Source organism: Dicentrarchus labrax, unplaced genomic scaffold, assembly GCF_905237075.1.
Source record: "Dicentrarchus labrax unplaced genomic scaffold, dlabrax2021, whole genome shotgun sequence".
Lineage (NCBI taxonomy): Eukaryota > Metazoa > Chordata > Actinopteri > Moronidae > Dicentrarchus > Dicentrarchus labrax.
In genome coordinates, this window is record NW_026136712.1 from 10,062,071 (window position 1) to 10,079,921 (window position 17,851).

General features: G+C 39.7%; 1 protein-coding gene across 2 annotated transcripts; it reads right to left on the reverse strand.

Moving 5' to 3' along the window:
• Positions 1-328: 328 nt before the first annotated feature.
• On the reverse strand, positions 329-17,767 carry kctd5b (potassium channel tetramerization domain containing 5b). 2 transcript variants are annotated; one of them, XM_051417816.1, is made up of 7 exons: positions 17,419-17,767; positions 9,912-10,020; positions 9,592-9,683; positions 9,399-9,494; positions 9,107-9,211; positions 6,642-6,767; positions 329-3,692 (listed from the first exon to the last, which is right to left on the reverse strand). In XM_051417816.1, exons 1-7 carry the CDS (start codon positions 17,638-17,640, stop codon positions 3,663-3,665), a joined length of 780 nt encoding a protein of 259 aa, XP_051273776.1. In that variant the 5' UTR covers positions 17,641-17,767; the 3' UTR covers positions 329-3,662. The 2 variants fall into 2 exon arrangements, with proteins under 2 accessions (XP_051273776.1, XP_051273777.1); XM_051417817.1 differs by lacking the exon at positions 9,107-9,211 and having other exon boundaries at positions 17,419-17,760.
• Positions 17,768-17,851: the final 84 nt, after the last annotated feature.

Genomic DNA, 17,851 nt, shown 5'->3' on the forward strand with positions numbered 1-17,851 from the left:
ATTTAAACAGGCATTTTTCGAGGCAACTATACCATATCAAAGCGTTTTAAGCAAGTTCCCACAAGAGGTCGCCATTTATCAAACATTGGGATTTGTTCTCATGACTTCAACACGTGAATCTCTACAGGTGTACAGACGCTTCTGCACATGTCCAATATGATAACTCATCATTATAAAAAAGCTAATAGTGTGTGTAAGCCACTATAGAGTACAGAAATAGTAAACTTGTTTTGAATAAATCGTTTACACTCTGGCAGAGCCGCAGGGTGAACACATCTCTGAAGGGGGTAACAAAACAAACAAACAAAAAAAAAACAGTACACACACATGAATGACAACATTTTTATTGAGTTTACCTTATGCAAGACCCTATAGATCTATCCCCTTAACCTCATAGTTAGTTTTTATATTTTTAACATTGCATAAGATCATACCGAAGTGATCTATGTAGTGATATGAGAACCTTATTCATCGATGTTAATTGCTAGATTGAGGAAAAATGACACATTCATTCCCTCTGATTACAAGTGTGATCAATTTCAATCATGCATTACAGTGGTCTGTGGCTTATGACTTGAATGCAAAACAAACTGGGCACTTATAAGTATTAGGCTACAGATTTGATAAGTTTGTCCATCACATGAAATGATTATCAATGCCAAATGCTCAACCAGACAACCTGCTTGTGAAGGGCATTAAAGGTAATGTAGCTGCTAAAGAGGTGTTAAACACCTCAAACAGAGTATATTAAATGGAGGTTACAACTGAACCAAGCAAATCAAAATACATAAAACACATTAAATCTCATTGCAGAAAAAAACTAGGTCTCAAAAGTAGACCCAAATAAACCTTTGCTCTGAGCCAGCGCAGGTATCCTATTAAATGTGAGCATCTCTGCCGTCAGAGAGGGCGGAAAGCGAGATTGTCTGCAACGCTCAAGCATAGGCTGTCAGAAACGGATGGAGCATCTTATCAGTCAGCACGTCCATGTGAGTATCAGTTCATGTGGAGTGGGGAGTGCTAGTTGCCATCGGTGCAGTCACACAAGTCAGATGGATGTTAACGTGTGTGAGGGAGTGCAAGACAGTACATAATTGGAAGGCTTCAGAATACTATAGCAAATGTAAACATAGCCTAGCTCTGGCAGGAAATCCAGTCTACTTTGATTGAACCTCTTTGCAGATGTCAAATTTTGCACTTTAAAAGCCCTTGTGTGTGTTTGTGTGTATATATTTATATGTGTGTATATCTATATATCAAAAAACATGCATCCATACTTGTTTCCCCGACAATATAAAAATCGTTTTAGTCAAGTGTATACGTGTACATGTGAGTAAATGGAGGTTTGTGTGTCGTTAACAAGTCTGTATGTACAAAGTGTGCCAGCATTAAGAAAAGTTTACTCATCCCTGACACTAAGATTAATGTGTACAATACACATAAGACATTGGATTTTGGTCATTGGGAAAAAAGGCAACACTAAAATGATTATTTGTGAGTGAAATATCCAACCTATCAAAACCACACATCAAACCTGAAAACAACTTCCTATAAAAAAAGTGTTCTAAAATGCAGTATTTACATTAACAACATTACAGGGCTGTAAGCAATGTGCACAGTGTTGTTTTTCCACTGTAGTGCTTGTAATGCTGTGTACGAAATCTACACAATTCAAAATGCTTAGAAGAATCTAACACAATGCAGGAAAAAATACATTTGTTTTTAAATGTAACAGTCAACTTCATAGCCAGCCAAGTATAGCTTTGTTATTGGTTATCAAAACATGTTCCAGGCATGTTCTCAGTGAAAGACACCATATTCAGCATCAGCTGTTTCAATCCTAACTCAGAAATCTCTAGAGTCCTGTACAAACAATGCAAAACAGAGGTTAACATTGTCAAGATTCTCATTTTTAAAGATCCAGTATAAACAACTTCCATTTGAAGTTGTGTTTTCTATACAGTGTACAAAACGTGCAGTTTTTTTTTCCAAGAGTTAAATATTAATATTGAATTTGGATTATTTACATCAAAACAAAATCCTCTGGATATGAAGAGAAAGTCCTTCACCACTGCCTTCAAACAGTTCCAGTCCCCAAACCTCCCACACCACAAATACCTCCCCTCAAAAACAGAAAGAAAGAAAGATCTTAATCAAACAAGATGTTCCCTCAAGCATACTAAATAAACTAGTTAAGGAAAACTCAGAAGTCAGTGGGAAAAACATAAAGACGCCACTGTCTCGAGGATGTTTTTCCCGACAGGAAACAGGACACCGTTGGAGGACACTGATGTTTAAAAAATAGTATCGTTGTAAAACAGAATTCACATTTGAAACACCTTTGACTATTTTGGCAGTTAACTTTAGACTTATGAACATGAGGAGGTCTCAAACTAAATTAGAAGTTAAGAAAGATATCTGGCAGATTAAACTTGCACTTTACAACATTTAGAGAGCAGTTTTACTTCTTTACACTAACAATTTACAGAAGCAGCAGAAATCTTACTTTGAAACACAACATTATGAATGAACGTGTGGTTAAAAGGTGTGTCCAATACTTAAGCGCGTCATTCGTTATAAAACAGGTAAGTGAACTTCCTGAAAATATAATAATTACTTAATCCCACAGCACACAATGGCAGTATCTGTGGGTTAATGCGTTACTAAGGTTGCAAGATAGAGTGCATGGTACCACAAGCAGATACACTAGCAACACATTCACTTCACGAGGAATCAAGCCAAGAAAGCGAACAATAAAGAATCCGGCATCGCGGCATTGCCATATTAGGAATATATTTCTGCTGCATCTTTAAAATTAGCTTACTTAGTCTAAGTGGAAATGGGACTTAGGAGATTTCTGTTTATTACAGGTCACTTCCTCGCCACCAATAAAAGCCCTGTGATAAATTACCTAATGCCCCTTTACTTACAGTATCAAAACAGTTTTGTTCACGTAGTTTCCATCCTGGTCTGAGAATATGGTCCTTTTTTAGACGGCAAATAGTTACTGAAATTATTTTTCTAACCAAAGTAAACCGTTTCAAATGCATCTGAAAATGTGTGCTGTGTAGCTGCGATCCTCATGATCACAAATCTCAGTATAACTGAAATATTTGGGAAAATATTTGATCCATTTGTGGTTGATTTTTGTGGTGAATTTCACATTTAATAGCCTAACTCTTTAACATGCGCTAAATAAATGCACAATTCCCTTCTTAACATCTCTAAACAATGATTTTTGAGTTTGATACTTTTGAGTTATAAAGACCACACTGATCCCTTACCAGACCCTTGAGTTGTAGGATATAAGAATTAACTCGATAGATGACCCTGAGTGAATCATTGGCCTTATAGAATGATGGCCATATTTTATAGCATAAAACATATGTAGATTGCAATTTCTTACTTTCAATTAGAAAAACAAAAACAAAACAAAAAACTTGCCGCTAATTCAAAAAAAAAAAAAAAAAAGGTCCAGTTTAAATGTACAGGCACAAATTGTCAGTAAACAGACTTATTTACATCAAGAAATAAAAAACAAAATGGAGGGAACACAAAATAAATGCACACCCCCCTTTTAAATTTCCATTGTGCCAAACGTTCTTCCACAAAGATGATATGTTTGCATCATAACACCTGGAGCTCATAATACTGAGTCCTCTTCACATCCGGGAACCCCTTTCCTGAAGAATCTGCAGAGACCAAAAGAATGATATAATGAACAAAAACACTAGACATTAAAAACAAAAGTCATTGAGTATGTGACTCTGCACAGTCCTTTGTATTTCATAAGTCTCTTTATATAAAAGGTTTTTTTTTTTTTTTTTTTACTGAAGCACTTATTCCTGCCACAGTGCATACTCTCCCAGCCAGGAGCACTCACACACTTACTCTACGTGCTAGCTGAATCAAACACACTGAATAGGGTGCAGAAAAAAGGGAAATGCTTGCACAAGTGAGGAAAATAAAGCGTTGAGCTAGAGACTACGCAGTACATGGTTGTAGAGCTGATTCTGGGTGAGGTGAAAAAGCTGAAATCAGTCAGGTGTGATCAACCTTGGTACTGGAAAGACATGCTGCTGAAACTAACCACGGCACACTGGGTGATTATGAACTGCCACCGAGATTACGTAAAAATGTAAAATGTCATCATCTCCCTCCAGTTCAGTGTAGATTACAAAAAGGTGTTGTTTATTTACACCTTTTATTTGTTTAGTCTTGTTACTAAACTGCCTATCATTGACGTTTGCAGATTGAGATTAAGGTTGGCCCAAATAGATCACATTTACTGTTGTAATAAATTAAATATTAAGGGGTCCACTTAATATTTCTTTGTACTGAAAAATGAATTACAATTAAGGTGCAACATATTCAGTAGTTTGAAAAACCCTTTACAGGGTTATGTGTATTTCTGGTTTATAACTCAACCCTCTTTGAGATTATAAAGACGATTGCTTTAATATCCTACCAAATTAGACCTGAAAATAAATTATTTTGAGAATAAATTAATAGTTTCAGTCAATTCTGAAACAAAAATGTCACCCATTCTGTAGATCCAGCTTCTAAATGGGAGGATTTCCTGCTTTTCCCTGCTTTACATTATAGAAAACTGAATATCTTTGGGTTTGGGACTGTTGGTCACAGAAAAAGCGATCTCCCAACATCAGCAGTTGCAGCCCTATACCAAGTACATTTACCATGTAACTGAAATGTATAAAAGTGAAGAGCTCACTTCACAACATTACGCATCTACACTGAACCACTAAATTAAGTTTGAAGAATGTGATTACTAAAATATGATTCTGGTTAGTCCATTAGTTTATGTAATCCATTCGCACTTAAAAGAAGCAGAAACCTGCTGTTTATTTAGTTTCATTTCACGCGTCATCTTAACCCACATTTATAGTCTGGCATTCCTACTTATAACTGTAGCAATCCAATCAGTGTAAAACCTGTATAATGCTTTAGATTAAACCCAACTTTGTCATTTTTAAAAAACAGGATGCATTAATGATTTTACTTTAACCACATCAGTGCTTTTCAACTGACACTTCAACTGCTACTACTATTGACAATCAAACAGACAAAAGGCAGCATAGTAACCCTCCCGTCCCTTTAAATGTCATTGAATGAGGGACAATGAGTCAAACTGCAGCAGCTGATGATTCAGCATGCCCTCCGTTAACCAAGGCTGTGAGGATGACAACGATTACAAGGGTCTTATTTACACTACTGAAACAAATGGAGCTTTTCCCATCTGGTTTCAAAAAGAGCTTCACCTGCAAAGAAGCGTTCAACCGGTCTCAGCAGGAACCATCTGGTTTTTGATCTAGTTTTTTGCTTGTAGAAAGCCAAAGCTGATTTTCAAGCTGGATTTAGTCTCTTAACTCCAGTTTATATAAATATATTATCAGCTCGAGTTGTCTTTGAAAACAAATGAGAATAAAGTTTTCAGTAGTGTAAACTGCATCAAGGAGGCACTGGGAAGGAAGTGAGGGACAAAACTAGGGAGGTGTGGTGAAGGGACTACGAGCACTTGAGCGCTCACCAGTGAGTCATAAGTGCTCAACCCTAATCAGAGTCATTCATTTCATAATCCGTCTCTTCGTCCTCGCTCTGAGCAACATGCAGCATGCAGATGGCACAGAAGAAGACAAGAAAGGCATGGCATAAAATAATGGAAATGAATGGGAGGTGTAAAATGTTGGAAAGGAGAACAAGGAGAAAAATAAAACTAATGGGTTATGTTCAGAGGGGATACACATTAACAACTACGTTCAGTGACTATGAAAACAACTACAAACGTTATTCAAGGACACCTTTCTGCTACCCTCAATTCACTTGTCAGAACTGATTCCAAATTGTGCCATTTATCACTAATAAATAACACATGCATAATACAAAAAGGAGAGATAATTTTAGATTTCAATTTCTTTGAATAGTAACATTAAATTAGTCATACTCAAGGACCCAGTTTGGATACGGTACCCCTGGAAACAATCCCACCAAACTCTACTCTCTCTCTACATTTGCTTGAAAGATGCACTGGTAATCCTCCTATTAAAATAAACAACAGCATGAATATAAGTTTAACGGTGTGCTTCTTCATGTGCGGTTGCCTTTAAAGGAGCGGAGGCCCCCCCACAGGGACCAGCTCGTGGCAGTTTGAATTCCTCAGGGCGTGCCTCTCGCTTTGCTCTCAAAGCCCTTGAGAAAATGACAGACCTTGCCAATAGCAGCACTAATCTGCAGACCTGTACTCTCTTAAATCTCTTGATACCGTTTAGTTTCTTTTATTTCAGGTTAAATCTAACATAAGTGGAAAAACTGGGATAGCTCTGTTAGAGAAATTTTAAAATTAATGTCTGTTTGCTTTATTTTATACATTTTATCTTCTTTTTTTTCCCTCTGAACACTTGTGGTTATACAGACGGGCTGCTTTTTAACTGAAGGACTAAATATTCACAATGTTCTCCTTCATAGAGGTTTCTCATCAATAAACCAGAGGTGCTTTCAGCTCCCTGGTGGCATGTTCATAAATGCAATGCATTTAAAAACATCCAGCACAGGCCATCACTCACAGATGTTTGCTACGGATGGATTTTCAACCGGCCCCTCTGCACACACACTCACACACTTACCTTAGCCTTCTCACTGGGCTCACTGTTTGTCCCGTATGATTGATTGTGCAGCTCCTTGGAGACTACACACAGGAACTCGGCTTGGTCTTCGTTTCCGTAGTTGTAAGAGGAGCCTATGCTGACCAGCTAGAGAGACACGAGAGCAGAGCACATAAAGAAGAATTAGCCTTAGACTGATGAAGTAGAGGCGAAAACTGGGTTACTCTCGGTGGGAGAACAGAGGTAGGGAGACGTTAAAGTAATGTGAAAGAGGTTGACAACCGATCAAAGAGCACAGAGAGTCTACAGGTTCCTGCAACTTAACTTTAAGGCTTCTCAATACATTATAAATGGTTTCACTAATTAGAGATAGCTAGATAGAAATGAAGAACACCATATTATAGAGGATATGGTAGGAGACACATAAAGGTCTTTTGTCAGATTTAAACCCAGGATGTCAGGGTTGCACAATTACATGGTATATTTAGACCACAAGGGCCAACAGGGCACCCCACTTAAAAAATTTAACTAGTAAACCAAGAGAAGACGTTAGAGGTTTTAAAACCAATTTCAAGACTTTATGGCTACATTGAAATGTGTCAGTTTTAAGTCATTCTTCATAAAATGCAATGCAAACAGTATTTTCAGGACCTGCAGACATGCCAGCATTGAAAAACCAAAATAAAACACTCATGAAGATCAAAGGGCAAAAAAAGAAAATCAAAAGGAAGTACGCAGAAATCAAATAACTGGTGTTCCACAAAAAGAAAGTAATGATAATGAAAAAGAGCAAGAAGACGTCACAGAAAGAAAAAAGGACAATCAGCGGACAGTCAGTGAATACAAGTGCAGGGACTCGACCACAGGAAGCAAACATGCTGGTTGAGAATCGATGGAGATTGGTGGACTTGACATGATAGGACCAGGCTTGTTGTAAGTGAACAGTTGGAATTAAACGGATTAACACTGATTTGAATGTCAGTAGTACCATGACAAAGACAATGTGTAGGATTTTCTCCAGCGCTTCACCTGCCATATTAATTAAGATCAATACCACCAGTGCTAGATACTATGAGCTACATCCCATAATCTCCTTTCTATGACTCATCATGTCTTGCATTGGCTGCATGGCTTACCGGTCCACCACCAGGGTTTACTGAGAGGGAACGGAGTGCAAAACAACCCAAGTTCAACCCGATGAAAACATTAGTGAAGCTTTGAATGTGCAAGTCAGGGAAATAACTGCTATTAGAAAATCCCACACATGGTATATTTAGAAACATATTTTCTAATAATCATGGTCATTTCCAATGTTCCTGTTCGCAGTCACGTCAGTTTTAATAAAAAGACACAAAAAGGACTAAGAGGACAAAATAAAAGGAACGATATCTGAGATCTTAATAAACAAACTGCATGCACACTGTCAAAAACATGAGGAAAAAAAGAGCAATTCCTGTTCCTGAATAACTGCTTTTATTGCTGAATGTTAAGTGTGTGTACACTGCAGGCTACATGTATACCGTCTGTGCCCAGGTGTGCATGTTCAGACATGCATCGCCTCATTAGCCGCTGCTGCTGGAGACTTGTTGTTGTTAAGCGTTCTCTCTTACATTAGGTATCAACGCAGCGACAAAAAAAAAAAAAAAAAAAAAAAAAATACCAAATGATCTCAACTAGCTACCATGGATTCTACATGTCACACTGCTAAAGACTCACCAGGCACCAAATACTCAGACTTTCAGCATAAATTACACTTCGTATGTGTTCATAGAGTCTTAAAGATGGCAGTAGGTCATTAAAGCTTATCTCCCCGAAAGACTCTCCTGGGCTGATGACTAAGCTTTAGGCTTTGCATATGGAGTGTTTGTAGGAGTTTCCCATCTGACCTGTGTAAGCAGATTAGAGATCCCAGCTCTAATGGGAGATCCAGTGATCCCTCATCTCAGAGGTTTATTCACACGTAATACACACCCCTAACACCTAAATGTGTGATTTCTCATTAGAAAAAATTTGCCTTTGGCAATTCTAGCTGAACGCAAACTCTCATACTTGGATTATTATAACTTAACATTTGAATCTATTTCAATTACCTTCTGGGGAGATAAAACAACATTATTTTAAAACATTTAACCTCTAAACAACCAGCACTATATTACAGCACAAGCCCCAAAACAGCCAAGTGACTACATTAAAGCAAAACACAGAAGGTCATAGACAAGCTTACAAACTGTGAATGCAGTATGAATAAAAGAATAGTATAATAAAATCAAATTATAGACAAGGAAAATATGTCATGTTCTCTAAGCCTCATTGGTGAGCAAGCAGTACAAATGAACACTGAAAAGAATGAACTCAAAAAAAAAGAAAAAAAAGAAAGACCAACAGCTATGTGTCTACTTGGGACAAACAATGGCCAACGGGGTGTGTATGGACAACATGGGGACCATGCAGTGACCAGCCCGTGGACAGAAATTTGTGGGACACACCTCTCCGCTGTTGTTTGGCAAAGCAGACTCCTCTCCCTTCACCTCCCTTGACACAATCAGCAGAAACTCTGACTGGTGGGCCCGCCCGTAACCTATACTGACAAGCTGCAACAACCAATCAGAGCACAGAAGGGATGCCCGGATCATGTATGCGGACATTGAGAAAGATTTTGGGTTTTTAGCTATTTCCAGTATTGAGGGATTGGACTTTCTGGGTCAATGTGAGCATAGCGGGGTGGGTGAAGCACATGAAAGGGGGATTGCAGTTGTGACCCTGCACAAGGAGATTTACCTGTTCAAACTTCCAGCCGTCAGACATGGTAGACACCATCTGTGTCAGCTCCTCCTCCTGGCACTGCAGCACCCGGTACACATGTTTCACCGGAACCTGAGAAGAAGGACGAACACATGATAAACTGCATGTTCACAAAATGAATAGAACAGGAATGTCTCATTCATGGAGAAATCGATCGAACTTCGTATACCTGTGATGTTTTACAGTCGCGTTCCCTGATCTTGTCCTTGATGAGCTTTATTAATGATGTGATGTTGTAGAATTCGGCTTCTTCTAGCACACCTAAAACAGTGAAGAGGAAAAATTTTGCAGGGATGCCAAAATACAATGTGTAAGACTCTATTCTTCTTTGACCAATCAAATGATTTGCATTGTTCTCGTGTTCTGTTAAAACTGAGATGTGGATGGGCATGTAGGTAGTTTAGATGAATTGCCTTAATTGTGCTATAGACGGCTGTATTTTGATTGGAAAACAATTCTTAAAGTTCATCTCACATTCAGACACATTACCTTCCTCTGCCAGGTCCCTGTTGAGCACCAGTTTGCCATGCCTCAAGTAGTTAAGCACTGGCCCAAAGTATGTGGGGTCCCTGTCGATGAGATAGGCACCAGTTTCATCCTGAAAAGCAGAAAAACAAGGAAGTTAATAGAATAACACTCACTGTTCAATTTGAAGGGAAAAAATCTGACATTTAAGAAATCATATTACTGTATTTCTCGTCACTTAGATAACACTGATTTAAATTTTAATTGTATGGATCCAGTAGAGGTGAGCTGAGACCAAAAATCTGTAAGACACATTAAAAAGGTTTGCAGTGGCTTATTCTACTGTAGGAGTACACACAATATAATAACATTTTAATGCCACCATGTATATACCGAAGGCTTTGATTTTGAAGATTTTCTTGGACCCATAAGTTAAAACCATTAGTAAGAAGGGTACACAGTTAACAAAACAAAATATATTAAAATAGTTGTATAATCATGATAAAATGACAAAATACTACAAAAGTATTTAAGGAGATATTTATCAAATATTCGACTGCACAAGCAAGAAACAAATGAGTAACAGCAGTTGTTGCACCGATGCACTGGTATGGCAGACAATTAAAAATTAATATCATACAGGAAATTACAATTGTTATACTGGTTCATCCGGTATATCACCCAGCACTACAATGTACGCACAGGAGACCAGAGTGATTTCAAATCTTTTCATCTTGACTTTAGGTAAAAAGAAAATGTAATTTTCCAAAAATGTCAGAGCTCCTTTAAAAAGAGACAATCAATGAGCAGGTGTATAACGATCTGCGAGGAGAAAAAAAACACACTGTGCATCGGTGGATAAAACTCGAGGGATGAGAATTATGAGGTCAGCTCCTGTGCTGATAATCTCTACAGGGGTTGATAGGACATGCGCAAACGGAGCCACACACATCCAACAGCTTTGGGATATCACTTCACTATTCCCAAAGGCCTTGGGTTTGATCCCGATTCCTTCACAACCACTGGGTATTCCCCTATTTCTGCAAGTACTGTGATTAGACCGTTTTTGTCTCATGAGGGAAGAAGAGGCTAAAACAATTAGAGCAGAACCAAAAAAGATTTGGAACAGAAGGCTGAATTCACAAAGGGGACCAGGAGAAAGCACCTTGGCTTACAACTGACAATTAGCCTAGTCTGGTCTGTTACATAGTTGGCCTAACACATAATATGAAAGTCAGTTTAAACAGCTGCTCAACTACTGCAGCTGACACCAGTTTACTACTAAAAGTTGTTTATTACGATGTGAGTCACACGTGCATGACATTTGGTAAAACACTCGGGATGGAGGAAAGGCATTAAGCAAATTTTGTGCCGATCCTCAAAAGCTGCAGGATGTATGACTTTGCATCAGTGTAGTACATGGCTTCAGGGTCAACCTTGGCAAATTAGCAGCATTTCTAGTTGGTACAACAACAGCGGCAACACTGTCATACACTCCAGGGCATGATCAAACTCAAAACACACAGCCAAGTCTACACCGAAGGACATGTGCACATTCATAGTTACCTAGTCTTCACAAGTCCAGACAAGGCTTCAACCCATTAATCTTTCCAATAATGAGAAAAGGTCCCAGTGCGTTTTCTTTTCTCTGAATCTCTGAACCCTCTTAGCTGGCTGACCTCCTTTCCTAAGCAGAGATATCCCACTGGAGCACAATGGAGCTCTATTCTGGTCTCATTGCCCTGTGTCAGTTCTTTACATTTCCATAGTCACTGAAGTTTAAGCACAAGCACGGGTGGGCAAGCAGGAGGAGGCAGACATGGCCAAAGCTGCTCATCACACTTAAACCACAAGGTTAAGCTTCTGGCCTCTATTTATTCTTCTCTACACTGCAAACGCCCCAGTGCACCACATGTTTAGATTTCTTCCTGTATAAACTGGTAATTATTTTACAAAACTCCCTACCCAATGACGTGTTAAAGACGGCGTCTTTAATGTCCAGTCGCCTAATGTATTTCTTTATTTCTAATATATATGAGCACATGGGGTTCATAGATTTTACTAATACTGTCCTCTTCCATCAAGGAGATAAAATTGGCATTACAAATATTCTGTTAAAAGCCACTATGGCAGTGCATCAAGTGCAACTTAAAACATAGTTCGTCGAGGTATATATCAAGTAAAGAACTTTACCGTATTTCCAGTTTCCAACTTAATGTTTTTCTATGACATGCAGTGATCTTGAGAGCAAGATAGACTTGTTATATTAGAGATTTGACTTATATGTTTGGCTGTTGAAAATCGCCCGTTTTTTCTTTCATTCTCATCAAAAACCTGTTGATCTTGTACTTTACATATCACTTTGCTCTCTGAATAAATATTGCAAACCTGAATCTTGAAAGCTTTGCCAGCAGCAGAGCTCTAGTGTTTTTGTTAGACTAGCAGGAAAAGCAGAGGTGGAATTAAAACATCAACGACGTCTCCATTCCAGCAATTACCATTACCCCTGTTTGACAAGTCTAAATGTCTGCTTTGACAAGAGGTCTATTCAACTTCAGTTTCATTCCACACCCCCCTCAGTCATGTGCACCCCCACTACAATGGCTCTGTGAGAGTAGAGTTTGGGAACCACTGCTATAACAAGAACTTGCCAAAGACCAGGCAGAAAACATCTCCATTTGGGCTTGGAAAATGGAAATATTGAAATAATAAGTTTGATTGGCTTATACAATATAAAACAACTTCAATTTAGGGAGTGTATATGCCCTCTCCTCTTAATTCCCTTCTGACTATAGAATATCACTGTTTAGGTTTTTAGTGGGAGTTTTCCATATCTGGATTTACTAAATTTGGGCTGATGTGGTTGATGAAGGCCTATAAAGTGCTATGAGACAACGTATGGCCTTTTTTGGAAGACATTTTGCAATTCACAGTAGAATAAGAACAGGAGTAAACAAAATTAATTATGACTGAACTCCATTTAGCTGCATTGGTTCCAGGTATTGTGCATGTGGGCTCATTGTCACACTGGGACACATGAATAACAGTCAGGGCCATTGTTAATGTTATTAGTAACACCTGCGCTCATCCTACTACGATAGGTCAAAATGTCTGCTATGAAAAAGTCAGATTGTGCTATACAAACACACTATTGTATACTGCCTCAGAAAACTCCTACTGATCAAACACTCAGAGCTACTATATGAGTACTCTACTTCTGTAAACTTTCTGTGTGCTGACAGGCCTGTTGCTGGTCCTCTGGGTGCACAGATGACACTACGGGGAACTTGGGGTGACAGTGACCCAGTTTAGAGAATGATGATTATGGGGGCTTTGATATGGGCCCTTTTACACAAACGGGACAGTGTTTTTAATTACAAACAAAAGGCTGGGTCTCTGGGGGGCCCAGGGTAGGGATCACTGGGCAACAAACAGAGGGGTGGGGACTGTGAGGGAATAGCAGGACGGCTGCTGGGATGTACCGTAGACAGACAGGAAAAAAGGGAAAACTGAAGAAAGGTACTGAATTAGATAGCTTGAAGCAGTCAGAGAACCTTCTCCATTTCTGTGTGTATGATGATGAACAAAAAAAGCTTATCATCGATGGATAATAAGGTTGTGGAGAGTAAAAGAACAAGTCTACCTTGACAGTGAAGAGAGAAAACAAAGCATCTTGACAGAAACTAAATCTTCATAGATGTGCGTTACTGAAATACCACCAAATACCACCACCAAGCACCACCACCAAGCGTACATGGGACCAGGCCAAACACTTAAACCAAAGAGACCAGATGAGATCAACAAATACAATGATAAGTGTCAACAACGCCTACAATAACCACCAGAAATAGGTCAGTTCAGCCTTGCAGAACTATTGAAACTGAAAAGCCCTCTATACATACAGTAACAAGGGCCAAGTCAAAGCAGGTCTAACCATTACTGGATCCAAACTGAAGACAACTATATTAAAAACAACAAAATATTGAGGTAAACAAAAGTTAATTAGAAGGGTGGACTTCGCAGCAGAGGGAAGTGTGGAGTATTAACCTTATCATTCGTCTCTTACACACAATACTTATCCTCCCACAGGAAATACCATGGTGGCCCGCCCTTCAAGCACATGATATCCAGTAAGGCTTTCAGCAGAGACATCAACGCTGAATGTCAACCCTTTATTTAAAAAAAATTAACAAGTTATTGTATGTTTGCTACAGAGTACAACAATAACTGTACACCAAAACTCTGCACGCAGCCAGTTCCTAATTGAAGCCAGACAGGTGTGGGAATATTCCCTGCTAAAAATTCATATAGACTTTCAAATAATACACCAGATGGTTGCCAGTAGAAAATAAAAAAAAAAAGCAACCGCAGGAGATAAAAACAATTAACATCCTATCACATGACGCCATTCCAATTTGCTCAGGCCCAGAATCAAAAGAATGAAAGCATTATCAAACACTGCTCGGGCCTTCACTGCAGTTGAGCTGGAGTACAAGCCCACTGCAGAAACAGTACTTAAAGATGTTGCAGTAGATCCTCTGAGTCACATGACTATAGCTACTTAGCCAAGTGGAAGTCTGATCCTCGAAGAGTAGGAGCCAGGAGTCCCTCTGGAGTACAAGCAGTAATGGCATAGTAAAATAGGCCTTCCATCTTTTAAATAATACACACATCAGATCAAGGCTATATTATGTAAAACTCTCTCATATCGCAAGATATTCAACACTGTCATTTGAATGCGAGTTTGACCCTTCATCAAGGATGGGAGGAACTTCTCACCTTTCAACCATTTTCAATTCTGCAAGGCAACACCATTGGTGAATTTTGCAGAACAATTTATGACTGGGGAGTGCTTCAGGCAGCAAATGAACAGCTCCTTTTAAAAGTCCCCTAAAAGCTTTGCTGCAATGATGAGAGGCAGTTAAGTAGCTCCTCGGCTAAGCTGGCAAGCCGGGAAATCGTTGCATCCTGGAGTTTTCTCTGGGAAGAACAGGAAGTGTGTATTGCAATAGAAAAAGAGTCTGGAAGGCAAAAAGATTGGTATCGACTTAGTTTAGTGCAGAATAAAATTCCAGCTGACAACATTTGAATTTACTACAACACATGGCGCCTGGCTTTGGGAATAAAGTTGCTTTAGACTGATAAAGACAATAAGAGCAGCCTTGAGTCACACCGGATTTGCCAATAGCTCCCTGCAGTGTCCTATTGAGCACTTACTGCAAGAAGACAGAGCAGGAGGAGACCAAGATATCACTGTTAAATATTTACGCTGCCTCCCACTGTGTGCTCAGGCATGACATACAACCTGAATCTGGCATTAAATGCGGCCATATTTCTCTCACACATGCCGCAGAGAGAACTTCTCTGGGCAGCAAATGGACATGAATATGAAAAGAATAAGATGCTGAAGGAACAAGAATCCTTTGTGATGGGGTGCTTGAAAAATTGATGCAGCTCTCAAAGCTAGAAAGCTGGATCTCTACTTGAGTGGTCCTGAGCTGAGTAGTTTGAGAGCAGCAGTCTGCCAAAGGCACAGAAGCCCATTGATGTGCATCCCTCAGCTCGTTGACTGGACAATTGACAATTTTGATACATACAATACACACTCATGATCTCCCAGCATGAATTAGTCACTTAAGCCCAACAAGGCCAGGAACAACAGTATCACTCCAACATGAGAGCAATAAGTGAAAGTTCAATTATGGGATAAACTTTTCAAAAAGAACACTTAACACTTACATAAATACAAGACAATCAGCTGTTATGGCCGTGCGCGTCACAGCACTTCCTCCACTTTCTCTCTGATCTACCCCAATGTGCAAAACAGGCTCCAGTCAACAACATGAATAATGCAGTTCTCCTCAAGAGTCCTGCTGAAGCACGTCAGCCTGCGTGACTGAGAACTGAACCACTCATTTCCTTGGCTGGGAAACACAATACTGCATTCGCCCAAAAACAGAGCTCTTCACTCATCTGTTACTCTGTTGGGCTTCCTATTCATGTGCAGTGTTGTGTGACGGCAAAAAAAAATAAAAAAAACCTTTCTGGCTCAGTTGCAAATAATATGAAATCATGTCATCATATATAGCATGAGACACAGTGGCAAATGAAATAATATCTAATAACAGCCGGTCTTTACTGGGAGCTATCTTAAACCAGACTGCCTGCAGGAGAGAGGCACGGTAATGGCATGAGAGGCTGATACACACTTAAGACAAGGGATTGAGATGGACTGATCCGTCGCTCATGGGAGGATAAACTGACAAAAAAGCAAGCTGATTATTCAGAGATTAAGATATTTGCATGAAAATACGAGATGAGCCACGGTCTCAGCTTAGTATAAAGGGGGACAGAGGTGAAGATTAAAATGTGCAAGTAGATGAAAACAATGAATAATGGGGCAGTAAAATGAATGATAAAAAGCAGAGCACATTACGCTATGTATACAGACACTAATGCATTGTGCTGGACGGTGCTGGGGGCCTTAAAGCACACACACTGCTGTTAAAACTGGCAGATGGACAAACAGAAAGAAGGCTGCATCTGGACCACTGAGGCCATTCAGGGAGATGAGTGACTTCATCCCCAGCTCTCAGTTGTCAGCAGCACCTCACCCCACTTGGCAATGACTTATGTGCTCATTAGGGGAGCCTCACCACCAGCACAGAGGCTGATTACTGCAGAGCAAACAGAGCCAAGTAACAGACTAACCTCAAGAGAGGGAAGGAAAAAAAAAAAAAAAACACACAAATTGATCGAGCAATAAAGTCTTATATGTGTGGATCATTTGGCAGGTTAATTATAGCACCAACGCTTGCAGACATTACAATCACTGGGTGGGTGTATCAACATTTGTTTATGCTACAGCCAAATTAAGGTTAAAACTAAATGATATTTTCTGCACTTATTTGACCATTAAAGCTGAGCCCAAAGTTTAGAGTAAATGTTACAGCACTTAAATGATCTACAACAAGGTTTAAAGTCGAAAATGTAACAGTAGTTCTTGTCTATACTAAGAAAAATTAGGTTTGCTGTCACTATTTGACATTTGACACCTCCATGAATACAAAGCCTCAGATGGACAAAGTTTCCAACTACTGTGGCGACTTTATATTTTTAACTGGAAACCTATGGAAACAGTTAAAAAACAGCTCTCTTGTTTTTAAAAAACAAAAACCTTTAGGTAACTATAAGACCTGCCAACTTTCTCTTGTTACAGACACATATTGAGCTGCACACACAAACTAGCATCAATATCGTATGTCATGTGGTGACTGTCGGAATCTAAGCTAGCTTAGTCGGGCTCATGCTAGCTAGCCCCACACACACACAAAAGAATTTCAGTTAGCACCAAATATGAATTAACACTGACTTTCACAAAGCTGGGTACGTGATTGAGCAAGCTGGTCAGCGCAGACACAAACCTTCCCAACTCCTTAACAATGCAGCAAATACGAGCAAGTTTATTGTAAAAAGAAAAATGAGTTAACCAACTACAGCGCTAACTAGCTCGACTAGCTTAGCATTGTACCTTGTCGGAGTCGAGCTCCGGGTCAGCTTGGCTCAGTCTGTAGAGAAATGATTTAGGATCTCGACACAGCGTCTGTCTCGTTGTTAAAAAATACGTCCCCCCGACGTTTAGCCGGATCCACTTCGATGCCCCGACGCCGGCAGAAGTGTTTCTCTCCGCTGAAGAATGGGCCACACATCTCCGGTGAACGGAGCTGCTCGTCTCGGAGCTGTTCTCTGCCATCCCTCTCCTCGTCTCCTCCGCCCTCAGCTCGGCTCTGTCTGTGCGGCTGACAGGAAATATCTAGCTGCAGCCACTAACTTAGGGAGTCCACGATTCATGCAAAGCAGGCTGCCAGTGCCTCAGCCACTCCTACTAACCCACTCCACCAGCACTGACAGTCTTGCATAAATTATTCCAGACAATAGAGGTCCTCCCCAGCTCGACGCTTCAA

Coding starts and splice junctions, on each gene's coding strand:
- kctd5b (XM_051417816.1), bottom strand. CDS start 17,640: ATGGCAGAGAACAGCTCCGAGACGAGCAGCTCCGTTCACCGGAGATGT. Junction 6,768..9,106: donor TGCCAAACAACAGCGGAGAG/GTGTGTCCCACA, acceptor GTGTCTCTCTAG/CTGGTCAGCATAGGCTCCTC. Junction 3,693..6,641: donor AGCCCAGTGAGAAGGCTAAG/GTAAGTGTGTGA, acceptor TGGTCTCTGCAG/ATTCTTCAGGAAAGGGGTTC.